We start from the raw sequence: 16,980 nt of genomic DNA, 5'->3' as shown, positions 1-16,980 counted from the left end.
GTTCAGCACTTTTATTCCTCTTGTCTCATGCTGAACAGTATTGATTACCTCTCTAAGCCAGTGCACTATGGCCCAACTGGCAGCCCATGGGTTTTATCCAAACCCTCATCTCTTACAGAAAGTGTGGGGTCTGCAGTCAGAGTGCCAACAGCTGTGCTCAGGCAGATCAACAGCAGAGCAGAGCAAAACCCTGCACTCCCAAACTCCCTTCTTGTCTTTGTTGGGCAGGCTGTGACAGATAAAGGCAGCATGGCCAACACCTGCCAAGGTGATGTGGCAATGTAGGTTGGGGGAGCAAACAGAATTTGTGAGCCCATCACCCCAAAATGGCCCTTGAGGCTGCTTAGGTTGAACTAACCTGGCTTCTTATGAAAGTAAAATTCATTAATTTAAACCTGCTGACAGCTCACACAGCAATACATACATGACAGGTTATATATTTCTGGAATACTTAGGAGTAAATGGAGATCCCATGCTTCAGGGATCATCCATCTGTGTGACCAGTCAGACCAGAAATTACTTTGCCCTAAAGTAACTGTTTCACTGGAATGAATCCAGACCTGGGCTGGATTTGACCACATGGCTATGATAATGAATAGCCCTGGTCTGGAAAGTAGGATATTCAGTCCCTATTCTCAGCTCAGTCATTAAAATTGTGCAACAAATTGCACTACCCCCTTGCCTTTATGTTATCATCTGTCTCTCATTTAGTCAGCTCATAAAAACCGTTGCCTCTTGCCATTTGTAAATACACTGCCAATGTCAACAACAACTTGAACTGATTTGTGTATGCAGCATTATTTTTCTTTCCTCCTTGAAACATCTTTCTCCGTTGCCAATTCTGTGAGTAGTTACATTCCTGCTCCTTTTCCTGCTGTTTTGAAGGGCAATTTTTATATTCAGAGAGTAGGATTTTTATTCTGCTAAGTGTGCTGATATCCTACATTAATGCAGGTGAGTAAGAAGAAAAAAAAATAAGATACACACATTTAATATCACATTTGTGACCTTTACACACCAAAAAAGTGAATTTGGGAAGCCTTTCAGAGCCTGCTTATACCAGGCCTACTTCCATCCCCTTGCCTCTACCCCAACACAGTACCTACCACACAGAATCACAGAATATTCTGAGTTGGAAAGAACCCACAAGGATCATTGAGTCCAACTCTTAAGTATCAACTGAGTCCAAATAATTCTGACAGATTCAAACTCTTTCTTAAAATCTCCTTTTAATTACCTGGAAAAGTTGTAAAGCTGGTCCTGCTTACATATCATTCTCAGTAAAATAAAGGGACTTGTGATTTCTAATGTTTTCCCCTGCCATCTCTGCTGTTATTTGTATCTATCACTATCTAACTCAACTATCACGGCAATTAAGAATATTATCTTTCTCCTTGTAACAGCATATTTTAAAAATTGAAGAGACAGAGGGGAAAAAAAATAACCAGGTTCTGCAAGACTAAACAGCACAATTATTTCAACCTTATGTCAAGGTTGAAACCAATCAAGTTTTATAGAGTTATCATCAATTTTTTTGCTGTTCTTTCTAATAAGTCCATATCCTTCTTAAACAGCAGCATTTCACAAATAAACTTAACAAAAATTTGAATTTCAATAATCAAAGATGTACCTGATCCATACTTTCCGGAATGAATTCACCCTCACTGTTGATACTGGTGAAGGATCCATTTCGAGCCACCTGATGCAGCTCATCTGGAATGTACCCTGGGGGAGGTGAACTCCTATCACGAGTATTAGAACCTTTTGAAAGAAAAGGGGCAGGTCAGAGCCTCTCCACTAACCCAGAATTCAAGGCTTTATTCAAATGCTTCACAGGCACTGAGCCTGCCTGGATCACTTCTTGCTTTAGAAATCCCCCAAATGCCTGTGCAATACAAGACTTAAGTATAGCATTTAAAATCTGCAATCCAGAAATTATGAAAAATCTGTGGCAGAGTTGCCTCAATGACATTAAAGAGAATTTTCATTATACAGGAACAGAAATATAATTTGCCCACACATCTAGCTGAGTAAATTCCTTCTTTTGAACAAAATCAAAATCCAATCTACCCATGTCAACTAATCCTTTCCATCTCTTGAGAATTTCAGTTTTTCTTTGTTGAATATTAAGTCTGTAAGAACACAAATACATATATTCATAATAAATGCATAATAATTTATTAAATTGTCTGGAAAATTATTCATTAAGCTCTCTATTTTCATAACTAAATTTGGAAGTTAACATCACCCAACTTTAAAACATGATTAAGTAAAAAGGTTACATCAATCCCAAAATCAGTATGTTAAACAAATGCTCACACAGTAAAAAAATATGTGGGTCCTAAACTGAGCAAGGAAACACACTGTCATATAAGTAGATTTTTCAGTAGCTCATTCCTGTATTGGAAAATAAAGGGGAGTACTAACATCAGCTTTTTAGGTTACCTTGAAATAACTCTACATACAATTACTAACTTGGGATTTTTTATAATTTCCTGTATTATATATATTTAAAACATTGAAACTTTTGTCTTAACATTCAAAATCCACTCCCCCAAATGCAAATTCTATAGTAGTCATTGATGAGTAGAAGAGACAGTCTGTGTTGAGAGCAAAATTTTCATGAAGAGAAAACAACAAAAGTAATTTTTACAATTAAAGCTATTGAAAGGCGCAGCTTACCTAATACAGACAGTCGCCTTTTTCTGTCTGTCACACCAAACACTGTATTATCTAAATCTTCCAGTGAGGGCAAGGGTTCCACGTTATTTACACTGGGTGACTGAAAATGCATAAGTATTACAACCTGCAGTTATTACTTTACATTCCTGACAATAAAAATACTTTTTAAACTTTATAGGCTTTGTGCAGTACATTCCATTTTTTAAGCAGTCAAAAAAGTAGCTTGCCAATTTACATCACAATTCATCTATTTTAGTAGCTCATTTGTAGTCTTTAAAATTCATTTTCAATATGCACGAGTATACAAAGCCTATGAATATCAATGGCATGACACCAAAATATCTCAGCATTTAGTCTGTAAACCACTAGCCTTTGCTACAACAAATATTGAACTTCCCACATATGACTTCAAGATCAGTTTCAAATAACTACCATTACTTAAATTCTGTATGGTTTTTTTTGTATCATTCTACTAAGGTTCACTTTTCTACCACTGTAGGGTAGGCAAACAAAAAGATAGGAACAGGATCTAGGAAAGATTTAAAACTGAATCAGTACAAAATGCTAATGGACGCTTGAAATGTAGAAGCAATCAGTATTATATTCAACAGGGAAAATTCTATCTTTAAGACAAGATACAAATTATATTCCATTTTGAAAACTGAGGAAAAAGACATTTTGCATGTCTGCTCATACCTGTGTATTTCCATGTATTACAAGCAGTATCTTGAGACTCTTCATATGTACACTGCGGTCAAGTAGTTCAACAGCTTTGTCCAGGTCATCCTGTGTGGTTAATGGAATTACAAGCTACAAAAAAAGGGGCAGAGAGAAAAACAGGACAGAAGAAAGAAATGAGGAATTCAAGTGCAGAGAAACAAACAGAATCTTTCCTTTCATAGCAAACAACTTGAAAATAAACCTTATTAAATGATCCCTTAAGTATTAAAAAGTCTGGAGTTCAACCTTAACTCTTCCTTCAGATTCCTCCACTAAGCAGAACAAGTCTTCACAAGAAGCAACCATTTTGCATATGTAGAACTTAGATATCCAAAAGTTTCAGCGAAATGGGTACAATTGTGTCAAAGCCTAAATTAACACAAGTCTGTAAGATAAACATAAGTCCTATTTCACAGAGTATAAAGCAGATTTTTGTATATTAAATGTTACAAACACACTTGTTTAAAGTTAATCACTGAAGTTAACAGAATTTCTCCACTGAAAACCAACATTGGTTAAGGAAGATGTGATCCATGTGCAACAACTTGAGTCCTCACTAGACTCTTACTTGGATCTAATTAACTAGGCGTACGTGCATCTTTAGAACAGAAAATTATGCCATTAATGGGCAGTTGAAATCTGAATTCTGTAACAATGAAAATTTGGCTTGTGTTTCAGGAGTGTAAATTACAGCTTCTGCTTCTAACAAAGGAAAAACAGAATACAGATTTTTAAATCTATTCTACTTGTAAACAGCCACAGTCAATGATGCTTAAATACAGTGATTTTATACAAAAAGAGATGGGATTGAGGAGGAAGATCTTGATAAAATGAAGAGTATGCTTATTTGTTAAATTGAACTTTTAATACTAATGACACACTATTACCATTGCATTTCTGAAAGGTGACGGGTGATTTGCCAACTAGTGCAGAAGGTAAGAAGCAGAAAACCTACTCAAATGCCTAAAAATCTACCAGTGGAAGGAGCCGAGGCTAATGCATTATGAAGGGCCATTTCACCTGACCTTCCTAATATCCAGAAACATTCTGTTGGAATTCTTCATTTTGAGGATCAGTTTCACAGTCTGATAATGTAATGAGTAACCAACAAACAGCAATCACTGGCATTTTCTTCTGCAAAGATGCAGGGCAGATACAGGAGTTACATTGTGCTTAACCGAGCAGATGAATACGCCTTCATGCACTTTGCTGACTCCAGGCAAATGCCAGATGTGACCACTAAGAATGGATCCTGCATCTGTAAATACATTTGCTATTAATAATTCTATCCCTACTTCTAAAGGAAAGCCAGAAGTAATACTGATCAGGCATAAGTGGCTTTACAGTGCTGGCCCTGTTACCAAGAAATCTTTGGCAACCAGACACTTTAGAGGAGCAACAGTTAAGCCTGGTCCTCCAATCTACACATTATCTAAATGCAGCATTCTAGCAATTACCTAACAAGATTAATCCTTAAAGAAAATTACCTACAAGAAGGCATAAAAGCTATTTCAAATTTAAAAACATGACAAAGCTCAAAGAGGTAAAGAATTTCGCAAGGTCATTGTGGAGGCATCATTATGATATAATATTACTCATGAAACATTTCATGCATTTCCTGCCTATCCTCATTCAGACAAGACTTACACGTTTGAGAAAACACACATACACACATCAGAAATCTGGGGTTTTGTCACAGAAGTAAGTTTGGTCACAGAAGTGGTTCCCACTTCTTACAAGAGCAAATTTCAGCCTTAAAATGATCAATGGCCAAGGCAAGAACTTAGAGGATACAGAATATTACCTCATTATTGCTGTAATGTAAATCCATAGTCTGTCCAAAAGCAACTTTAGCTTTAGCTGCAAGATCTTCAAGTTTAACAGGCCTTGGTAATTGCAGGATCCTGAAACACAATTTCAATTATAAGGAATTTATGTCCATTACTTATGAAAATCTGGCAACTCATTACTTAGGAACTATCTCAGAACTAAATTTACTACTAAGAAGACTATAAGAGGCTATACTTTTTCCCTGTCCTCCTTATTTTGAGACTTTCAAAAAAGAAAGAAAAGCAATGAAATATCTAAAAGGGATAATCAGATACAGAATTAGATGTCATTGTAGCTATTTTACTTGCTTAATGCTTCGCAAGCCTCCATTTCTGAGGAAAATTCTTAGAAACATCTACATTTTTCCACTTTAGAAAACTAAGACAATGCAGTACCATAGGCTGACAAGCATAAGCATCAGAAAGGAGTTACTCCTGCAGTCCCCGTATTTTGGAAATCTGAAAGACTATCTTACCTGAGGAAGGTAACTAAATGTCACCATCTTTACCATAATGAACTACACACTCAAACTGCCCAGTCCATCACTAACTGTGCTTCAAGTGTGCTCCTGAAAGAATGGTGCAGTTGTAGGTCAACAACTTAGATTTTCTTTTACCTCAATGTCCCATCAAACCAATTAGCTCAAACTGTGTATAACTAACCTTTTACTATAGAAAACCAGTTTGTTTTTGAGATACAACACCATTAAACAAAAAAGAGCTTTTAATAGGGACTAAGCTATTAAAGTACATTCAATTCACATTCAAAAAAGAAAGAGCACTCAAATTCTGTGAAGTACAAGAGTTAGCAAAGGGTACCTTGTCCCTTTCATCAGTAGTTCAGTTAGTAGTAGTATGCAGTTTGGGGAACATTTTTTCACACTGAAATGAGGCTAGAAACCAGGCCACTTCCAATTAAAATTTATTTAAAAAAAATAAAATCTTTTAAAAAATACCCTGAAAAACCAAACCAACCAACCAACCCACCCAAAACCCAACAAACAGCACTTCTCACTGTAGTTAACAATTTGGGCAGCAAGCCTGCAATTCTACCCATCACACTACATGCTCCTTGGAACAAAGTGCCACATTCACCACTGAAAGCAAGTCTGGAATCACTTCTCTTTTTCACTTCCCTTCTTAAAAACTAGTGAGATAGCCATTGCATAATTTTTTTTTCCTGCATGATTTCTTCCCTTGATCACTAGAGCTACATGCTCAGGCAAACCAAAGTATAGTAACTCATGCTGAGCAATGAGCCTAGGCTGCCCAGTACCCTTGGACAAGCAGGTTGAAGTCACTTGGGACAATTCATCACAGACCTAGGCTCATGAGTATAAAAAAATTGGGAAAGGTATCTTTCCATGCACTTACTTTAGGCTTGTATTAATATTGAACTGGTTAACTTAGTCCACTGTGAAAGTGAAATATGATGAACTGCAAAATGCACCATATGTGCAGACTGGCAGCATGTAAACATTCCTTGGTTTTTAAATTCATGCTTCCTCTTACTTCACTAGAAATTTTTAGGTAGATGAGACCTCAAAACCTTCAAAAAAAACATATTCCCTCCAAATTATATGGAGAACTCAACCATTACTGATGCACTTTTACATGTGATGTTCAGAGAGTAACACTAAGGGCTGCCCAGAACTAGTATAGGTTTTCTTGAAGCTAATTTTTTAAAAAGAATTTAATATTTGTCTTGAGAAATAGCACGCCCAGGATATTACTTTGGTTTTTTTGTAAGTATTTTCAAAGATCTTATTCTATCATAATTTCTCTGTACGTAGAATGAAATTTGATACTTTCAGAAAGAGACAGGCAAAATGCATTGTCAACAAACCAGTTCTGCATGGACTTATACATCCAATTCTGTAAAACTTTTGAGCATCCACCAGAGAAGAGATTATATAGAGACAGATGTTCATATACTTTAAGCAGGTGCATCATCCACCTCTCATAAACAAAATTTAAATAAATTTTAATTGATTAAATGAAAACAATCTGAGTCTAATAAATTTTTCTCTTACATTTGTCAGACTGGCACCCCTGAAGTACAATCCAAACTCCTCCTCTAGGTATTACAGTAACACTAAATTATCACACATTTATTACACACACAACAAAGGGCAAAAATGTATTTTCTGGTCTATTCAAACTTGAGATCTATTTTAATGACTTAAGTAATTATTCCAGGCTACAAACATCTATCTGAAGGGTAACCAAATGAAGGATACTACATTGGACATAGTTACAGTACGATATTTAGGTGTTTACGCATCCTTAGAATCCACATTTTAAACAGTTAATTCTTTTTAAATTGTGTTCATAAAAAAATTAAATTTAAGCTCAAACAAAAAAAACTTAGAGATCTGAAACAGTTGAAACTGTTAATTTGAAACTTTATGATAGAGCATAACAAAACTATAAACAAGGAGACAATACTGTTTCTTTACCTTTTTTCACCTCGATGTTCAAATTTGACTCTAACATCATTCTGTAAGAAGACAGATAAAGGAACCACTTTTAGTTCGTTATTACCTCTTTTGATGAAGTCCATGGACTCCCATTCAGTACTCCTACACTAGAACTAAATTCCATATTAATTTTCTGCCCTTTCCGATAGATCAAGTATATTAATAAGCTGCTTCTGCTGAGGTACATGATAGAGGCTTAAAGGGTTCAAAACCAAAAAGTGTTAAAACACAAAAACGTATTCTGAAGTGCAATGAATGCATCTGTAAATAAACATATTATTTTCTATCAATATATGTTAATATTATAACACATTTATGACTTCAAATTTAATGTGGAACTGGTTACCAAAGAATTCTGTATCATGAATAGGCAGATGCATTTAGATACCAATAACATGTTTGTAAGTACACTTTGCAGCTGAGCATTCCAGGCCTAAGAAACATCTCTTGTTTCATAAGCATTACCATAGAAACCCACACATACAATTAAGCCAGCAGTCATGCAATACATCTCCAATAACCATCTCTGTATATACTTGCAGTTACTTGGAAATAACATTGCTTTGCAAAATCATTATTTTAAAAATCAAATCATATTAGCAACTATTGCAGGAAAAACAATAATGCATTCATCTTCCAAAAGAATTGATTTTCAAATTATTACTTTCAAAATCCACAAACTGAAACAGTGATAAACATTTCTTCTAACTTTCTAAACATGGATTATACTCAAATCATTTTGGATCACATATGCATGTTATCACAACGTCTAAAGTCACAGCTCAGATGTGAGTTTTATGACAGTAGCAAAGCACCACTGTGTTACACATTGAACTCTCATAACTTTTAAAGCACAGACTGAAAATTATGTAGACATTTGGTTTTGACAGTTTAAGAGCCAAATATATCTGAATATTTTGATTTTTAGAAGTTTAAAATAAGCACAAACTGAAGCTTATTGAACTGTAAATTAAGGATCAAATCAAATAAACATACAGTTAACTCAATTTAGGTAGAAGTCTACATCCTCTCCTAAACTCTCCATATAGTAATTCAAACCTATCAACTAAGTATTTACTGATTTTCTATTTGTATTCAGTATCTATAGAAAAAAGATGCAGCTGGAAAGAACTCTTATTTCCAGCTGCATGAACAAGAAATTGAGGCAAAAGACGCAGTGAAAGAGTTTAAGCATGTTTCTGCTGCTGTACTGACATTCTTTGGTACGATACAGGTGACAATTGGGTAATCTACTAAACCTATAAAATTATTCCTTGGTATTTTAAAATAGTATGATTTCAATATAATAATAACAACAAATATAAATCACTTTACATATGGTGTAAATACCTCTATAATCTTCAATTTATTTATTTAAGCATACACTATGATCTGCTCTGAAATGCCACCATTTCATTTTGCTGTTAATATAAGAATATGAACAAAGAAAATGGCAGCACACGTGGGAGACTAATAGCTCATTCTGGTATGCTCACTAGTCTGGCAAGAAAAATAATTACAGAAGTCACAGCAGGACATTCCATGTTCAGTACATTAGTGAGGATATTGAAGATTACCTGTTTTTTAGGGGAGGATGACTTTGGTTTTCCTGTTTCTTGCTGGGGCAATACAGGACGACTGGCCTTATGAAGCACAGCCAAATCCTGCATGATTGAATTCAAAGCTTGCTGCTCGTCTGCTCAGAGAAAAAGACCAGATAAGTGTAAAAGACTGTTACTTTTGAAGGGCATTACTGTCTCATTTCACAATTAGGCAGGCAGTAGTCTAAAATCTAAGAGTCTGCATTACACTTCAATACATAACTGCCAAATTAAAAAAAATTGTTGCCACATTGTAAACATTTTTATTTTATTTATCATTAACAGTGCTTAAGGAAATAGCTTAATCAGTAATCCCAATTAAATAACAGGTTTAAAAAAATTGAAGTCATAACAAAGATTAAACTTTACACAACTGCAGGCTGCATTAATAAGAGAAAGGGGATGCAGGGGAAAGCCTTGTCTACTTCGATTCAAACAATATCCATAGATGAGACTTTGACTTCCCACTCCTTTCCATAAAATAATAAAAAGCAAGTTCTTTTGAACTATTTCTCCTCTGTCCTGAACAGGTATGATCATGCCCAGGAGAGGCATACACAAACTCCCACATGAACACCTCAACTGCCTGAGCATCTGCTGATAGCCCATGGAGCATTATAAAAACCCAAAACAAAAACCCCACCACAACAAAAAAACAATGAATAAATCAAAAATAAAATGCCACAGAACTTTTCCAGGACTGAAAATACAGAGGACTTTAGGGCTTAAAGGAAGAATTCACATGGAGAATCAGAAGCTTTGAACCCAGAGGACAATTTAGGGGCAGGAATACATACATAATACATACATAACCTACCTAAGTTAGGTTTCAAGTTGACAAAAAATCCTAAATTCTGACAATCTGCTGCAGCTGATGGCATGATAAACAAAATCTGCCCTAGAACTGGGATGTCCCTTTATACAAGAAAGTACTTAGGAGCTCAAAAGCCTGTACATCCATCACTAAGAGTAATTTATTTCTAATATTTTATATTAATTCCTTGCTACAGCAATAGTACTGCACTAAGTATGTATCTAGAACACTGGATAACAATATTTATCTCCACAGGTGTTGACTGTGTGCTTTCCTGCTCCTTCACAATGGATATGCTTGTTGAAGAGTTCATTGCTAAATGCAAAGCAACCAAAGAACCACATTCCTCAAACATGGACCTGAGAAAAGCTCAGCATTAAAAGCAGCAAGCAAGCACCCTACGTATTCAACAACAATGAGAATTCCTTCATTCTACTAAAATATAACCAAACATATTTATCATATAAGGAAATGTAGGTGTTCTAATTTAATAGATTGCTTATAGAATAGAAAATGGGTCTGAAAATGAATGACCTTGATTACTCATGCTGTCATTATTCATAACTCTACTAAGATATGCACATCTATAAAAGAAAGTTTTACCAGTAATATTTAATAGCAGAACTAAAGGCAATCTTGCAGCTCAGTGATTCATTTCTCACACTAAAACACACTTCAAAATTTGCCCCAATTAAAACAGTTGAACTATTTTATTGTGTTATGGCCCATTCCAGTGTTCAGCAATGCAAAAACTAAAATAATGTTTTAGCAGTTGGTTGGAGTTTCCGGTGGTTACTAGATTGCATATTTTATACAAAAGAAACCAAAGTACTGTGGCACAGCATCTAAAGTTACTAAATATCCAATATGACTCAACAATAATTTCTCTCACACACAATGTCAGAGAATATCAGAAATCTGAAGACTGCTGTATTCCTAGATGGAGCAACTTGATTATTAAGCATAAGGTTAGAAAAAATGGGAAAACATTAAAAGATAAACAAAAGCAATACAAAAATGTGTGTGGTGTGATTGGTTGGTTTGTTGGGATTTTTTGGAGAGGGAACACTGAGAAATTATTACAATAACAACATGGTCAACTCAGTAAAAACATACAACTTGAAAAATTGACATACAATTTAAAGTAATACAAATGTGCCACATAAGTAGAACAAGTCCGACCATCTGCACTGTAGATGTGGCTTTGCACTGTAATGACACAAGGCAATGAGATAAAACTCTTATATGTAGATTTTGTGTTTTGAGTTTGATTCTTTTTAACACCCATTACCACTCAGAGCACAGTAAGTATTGTTCAGTACCCTAATACCATGAATGTCAATTTCCTAAATTTGAATTTGTAAGTACAGCTGAAGACAAACACCTCTTGTTTCACATACAAGAACTGTGAACACAGAGCTAAATTTGATGTCGTGTTTATGTCTTTTTGTTTTGTTTTCCCTCAGCAATGCAGTTTTATAATAAAAAAATAATGAGGGAAAAGTACTACATTATAAGGAAGGGGAAAAAAACAACCAAACAAACAAAAAAACCCCAAGAGGAATATTTTCAACACTAGTGAAGCTGCTGAACACTGCCTTTCATATATAGATGTTACATTGTGTTAAACAGACAAAGCACGTTTCCCAGGAATTGTAGTAAATTTTTATCTAAGTTACACAGAAGACTTACCCATTATGGCAGCGAGTCTGAAAAATCAAACTTCAGGGAAATGGTTGCTTCATTAGTATTATTTTACTTCCTAAAACACAAAACCAAAAACCCCACAATTACTAAAGTTGTCAAAGCCATGTAAAACAGTCAACTTTTCATTCTTTATGGGCAGTTTTTCTAAGATTCCACATAGTAAACATACATATAAACTACAGATAAGCTTGCAGAAGACACACATATGATATGTGGAGAAAACAGATATTGCCCACAAAGCCTCACCAGCCTCTGAGTAACATATAATCTCTGAAGACACCAAGCCTGAACTAAATATTCTTCAGACCAAAGCTGATTTTAATCTCTACCTACACCCCCAAATGATGATTAGTAGCTTAACAGTAACACTGTACTACATGGGCTACCCACAACTCCAGACTTTTATTACAAACCAATTCTTTTTTTACAGGTCCCTGTATCTGGTGTTCACAGTTCTGTGTTCAGAACTACATACATATAGTTCATATCTATAAATACATATGAAACTCACAGCACAAATCAAGAGTCACCAATGCCTACTGATTGCATAAACTAGAAAACTTCTGCCTTTTACCTATAAATCAGATAAGTCACCTACTACCATCTATTACAAGCGCCACAATAACCAAGAAGAGCTTAAGGAAGACCCAGAGCTCCCACTACATAATCAGAAACCAGTTCAGCTAAAGAACACACAAAAAGCAAATGAAAACTAAAAGAAAGCTATAAACATAGTTAAGGTGTATTCTGAGTTATATACTCCCAAGTCTATGGACAGCCTCCCAACAATACCCGAAACAGCTTCCAAGTGTTGGGGGAAAGAAACCTCAATTTGATGCTTTGTAAAGTATCAAAACCTGTAAGAGTGTGAAAAGTAAACCTGGCTGGGCTGCTCACAGCCTCAAGGCACAACCCCAACTTTTACTGTTAATGGGGTCTTCAGCCTCCTGATACCACCACAGCAGGAGACAGAAAAATCTTTTTCCAAAAATCCCACCCAAAACAAAACAAACCAACCAAACAAAATGGTTCTGTTGCTCTGTAACAGAAAAGGAAACCCATGAAGACAAAAAAGCAGGGGATTGACACTAATCCTCAGAGAGAAAAATGGGCTGAATTTTCACTTATTTGCTGAATAATAGTGGCCAACTGCACTCAAAATAAGGACTGTATCTTTGAACCTTGCTCTCACACAAGATGCCAGGAGATCTGATTGACTTATTGAACAGGGATTACCTTTATGGCCTAAAATATTGGAACTAACATTGCTTTCCCATGAGCAATTCTTTGCAGCTTTTGCATCCCTGAGAGTCCAAAAAAGCAGAACATATTAAATTATTTCCTATGCTATGTTTTTTGTATCAGCAGTTGCCTTGGAGAATCTTCAAAAAATTATTCACTAAAATGCTTATTAAACATTTTTTAACTCTGTATCTGATCCAACTGTCTTAAAATGAGAGCTAATGTAATGTCTGTTTTAATTAGCTGTCTTAATACATTAAACATAATGTATTTCATTATTTTAGATGAAGCACTTCTGTAATATTTATTTGTAAGCATTTCAAAGAAATACAGTAGTTCTGTGAGGCATTTTAAATCTTCTACCACACCAGAAGAAAATAAAACCAACCTATATCTCCAAACAAAAACACTCCAGCTGTTCTTCCTCAACCTAGCTGAAAAAAACCCAAACTTGGAAGCTGAAGATATTTGTGCATAAGGGCTCAGATAGCGCTGAAGAAAAAAACATCTGCTCCAAGTTCCTCCAGCTACAACAACTCATTCTTTAGTATTAATCTGTAATATGTCTCACTAGAACATAAGCTAATAAGTGAGCTTATTTTCCCCTCCACTTCCTTCTTATTCATTAAAAGAAAAAAAAAAAACCAACTTAAGAAAATTAAATTTCTCTGAATAACTTATGTTTCTTATTTTATTGCCCCTTTTAACCAAAATTCTGTGTTCAAATATGAAGTATAATCAGTCACCTTAACAACCTTTGTGTTACTTTAAAACTTACATTTAATGTTACTTTAAAAATAAGCTAACATTAAAATTTCAATTAAAACATGACTCAGACCCAATTTTATGAAGGTCTTTATGAATTCACCTTGTGAAATGAAAAAAGACTTCTGTTTTTAACTGATCAATTTCACAATGGGTTATAACAACAGGGTGGTTGTGGAGAATGAGTAGAAGAAAGATAACAAAAATCAACATCTTTCAAACAATTATATATAAATTCAGTAAAAAAGGTAAAAAAGCATACCCTAATCCCTGGCTGCAAAGAAGCATTAGTATAACACACACACAAGAGTAGATTACAATCCAAGATAAAAAAAAAAAAAGGAAGCAAAACAAAAAACTGAAACTCAGAGAAAGACTCAGGAGAAGCAAAGGCTGCAAACACAAAGAACAGATGCAACGGTAGAATAAAATTATGTCAAGGTCTTGCAGAGAGACACAATCAGCCTGAATTTGAATGTAATTAAAGAAGGGATGACAGAATGAATTTCAAAAAGGTGTTTGCTACACTCTTATCACATCATCAAGAAGAATATCCTAGCAACAGCATTTTGTATATAAGGGTGGAGAGATGCTGATTCATATTCATGATTCACTTCCCACCAGCCACCTTCCAGAGTCTGGAAGTCTTTCAGAATCTGAGAAAGCTAAAACCAATTTCCAAGAATCATCTGGGTATTTTCTTTCTTTGGTGGATTTGTCAATGCAAATGAAACAAAGCCTGAGGACCAGTAAGCCATGCAGATGATGCAGCTGTTTCAGACACCCTGAGCTAATTGCCCATTCTCACACCATTCTATAACCAGGGTGCCTCAGTTACTAAATCAAGAACAAAAAATCCCCCAGTGAAGCAAGCAATCTAGCTTAGCCTGATTTAGTAAGGAATTCAGACTTACATAGGAAGACTTTACCTACATAGAAAGGTGAAAAGGCCATAGAAAAGTCCAAACCTGTTGCAATAGTGGGGCAAGAATCTCAAGGATACCAATTCCCTCCATTAAATTTTCACTAAAATAAATGAGTACAAAGATAAATGGTTTCCAACCCTTACAGCAAAGCAAAATGACATAATGTGAACTCAAAAAAAGACAGATGCGGTGTAATTATTTCAATCACGGGTAAAGATTAAATCTGACTTACACTGTATTAGACACTAGCAAGTTACACCAAGACAATACAAAACCAGTGTCTGCTTGCATTGCTATTTAGAGACACCCTTGTCTACAATACATGAAGGAAAAAGAGCCAAGTAAAAATCAAGAGTGAGCATTCACAGGTGATTTTTCAGACTCTAGAATGGACAATCAGAATATCAAGTAAGACTATAAAATTTCATTTCATAGCAAGAAGAATGAGCCAGATAAAACGGTTTTACTCTAAAAATGTTATTCTTAAATAATCAAATGCTTGGTCTCACACAACCAACATCCTATAAATCACAGCAAGCAAGGCTGACAAAATCTCATAGTCAAATATACCTACTTAACCTTTCACCAAAATAATGTGCAGCACTGCTTGTTAAGGTTTTTATTTAAAAAAAAATAAACCCAGTATCTGTGAACAAGACAAAGAATAATACCTACATCTGAACTTCTGTAGCATTTTTCATAAATCAGAGCAACTGTTGGCATAAATAACAATAATGACAATACATAGTGTGACAAGCATAGAAGTCAGTATTGTTACAAGACATTAGAAGATACCTAAAAGAAAGTAACTCCATAGAAATGAACATAAAGAAGAGGATTGTATATGGACATACACACAAATGAACATTGGACAAAAAGCCAGCCTTTTCAAAGAATATGAAAGCAGCAGCAGTAGGACAAAATCATGAATGACAGAAAAAAAGGGCATTGAAGAAGAGTAATGAGAAAAAGCTGAACGGTAACACATCAGATGTGAGATCAACTTTAGAAAAACTTGGATCTTTAACATATTGTAATAATACATTAAAAAGGTATTCACAGGGAAAGCACATAAGGGAGAAAAAGATTAAACTAACCCAAACCAAAAGCCAATGATACATTGCTAAATTAAGGTAACATTTGGAAAACAAAACCATAGTAATAAGTGCAAAACATAGCAAATGCCTCAATTTCAAAGTTTACTGCCAAGCAAAATATATCTTCTTGAAACAATTACAGATTAGTTAACAGAACTAACTGCAGCAATCACCCTATTTAGGTTTTTTCCAATATATTTGGCTAAGTATCACATTATATTCTAGTTATTTGCTTTAAAACTTCTATTACTTAACAGGAAACGCAGCTGATGGACTAAAATAAAAGAAATCCATATTCCTACTTAGCAGAAAACACCAATGAATATGAGTCTTACTGCAGGCCCCTGGAGACCAACAGTGATGAGGCAGGCACAATGAGATAGACAAGTTATGGCCTAAGGAAACTACCTGAATCATGCCTGAAAATAGCTGCAGTCCAGCAAAATGTATTTAAATACCATTAAGTGTTTTAAATACATATAATTTACTGTGGTTACTCTCTATTTATTATTAATTAAAAATAATACTAAACACTTTAAAACTGAGATGAACTGCATTTATGGTACTAAAACTGACAGGACTGCTTTCTGAACTTCTATACTCCCTGCAACCAGGAGGGCATCACCCACAATTAGAAGCTGTATTTCATGCAAGTCTAAATATTGTGGTTTATTACATTTACTCAGTAATGTTTCTGCATTGAATACATTTTGACATACAGACAATCATTCAGACAATTGGAAAAAAAGCTGCAGTCACAAGACTGGACAGCCTTAGCAAAAAACAATTGAGAAGAATTACTAAATCACAATGTAATTATCTAACATAGGTGCAATTAAAGAGGCATAGTGAAATCCTTGTGTGTACAAAAATGCAGTGAATGCAGAAGCCATCTTGCTTCTGTACACAACCTGCAGGCACAGTGCTCTGTGCAGACTGCACATGTGGGATGGCTGAAGCATCAGAATCTTTGTGGCTGGTACAGAGGTATCAGGTATCTCTACAATGGGCAGACTTGTGATTTCTTACACTGAAGACTTCTAAAATTTTCCTGGCAAGCAAAACAAAAAGTGAATTTATGTCTCACCGAGCCCACAGGAGCATGCAGACTTACCTC

The 16,980-nt window shown here is 35.1% G+C and overlaps 1 protein-coding gene across 3 annotated transcripts in view; it reads right to left on the bottom strand.

Moving 5' to 3' along the window:
- Nucleotides 1–16,980, bottom strand: part of MAP3K2 (mitogen-activated protein kinase kinase kinase 2) — a 50,412-nt gene that overhangs the window by 22,069 nt on the left and 11,363 nt on the right. For all 3 annotated transcript variants that reach the window (XM_053982325.1, XM_053982326.1, XM_053982327.1), the window contains exons 2-8: nucleotides 11,819–11,888; nucleotides 9,289–9,407; nucleotides 7,691–7,731; nucleotides 5,207–5,306; nucleotides 3,379–3,492; nucleotides 2,683–2,782; nucleotides 1,631–1,761 (exon numbers count right to left, since the gene is read on the bottom strand). In XM_053982325.1, coding sequence (XP_053838300.1) covers nucleotides 1,631–1,761; nucleotides 2,683–2,782; nucleotides 3,379–3,492; nucleotides 5,207–5,306; nucleotides 7,691–7,731; nucleotides 9,289–9,407; nucleotides 11,819–11,822 — 609 coding nt within the window. In that variant the 5' untranslated portion in view covers nucleotides 11,823–11,888. The remainder of the gene's footprint in view (nucleotides 1–1,630; nucleotides 1,762–2,682; nucleotides 2,783–3,378; nucleotides 3,493–5,206; nucleotides 5,307–7,690; nucleotides 7,732–9,288; nucleotides 9,408–11,818; nucleotides 11,889–16,980) is intronic.

The sequence above is a fragment of the Vidua macroura genome, chromosome 7, assembly GCF_024509145.1.
Source record: "Vidua macroura isolate BioBank_ID:100142 chromosome 7, ASM2450914v1, whole genome shotgun sequence".
Classification (NCBI taxonomy): Eukaryota; Metazoa; Chordata; class Aves; order Passeriformes; family Viduidae; genus Vidua; species Vidua macroura.
Note: the sequence above shows the minus strand (reverse complement) of the source record. Positions and strands in the feature narration are given on the sequence as shown.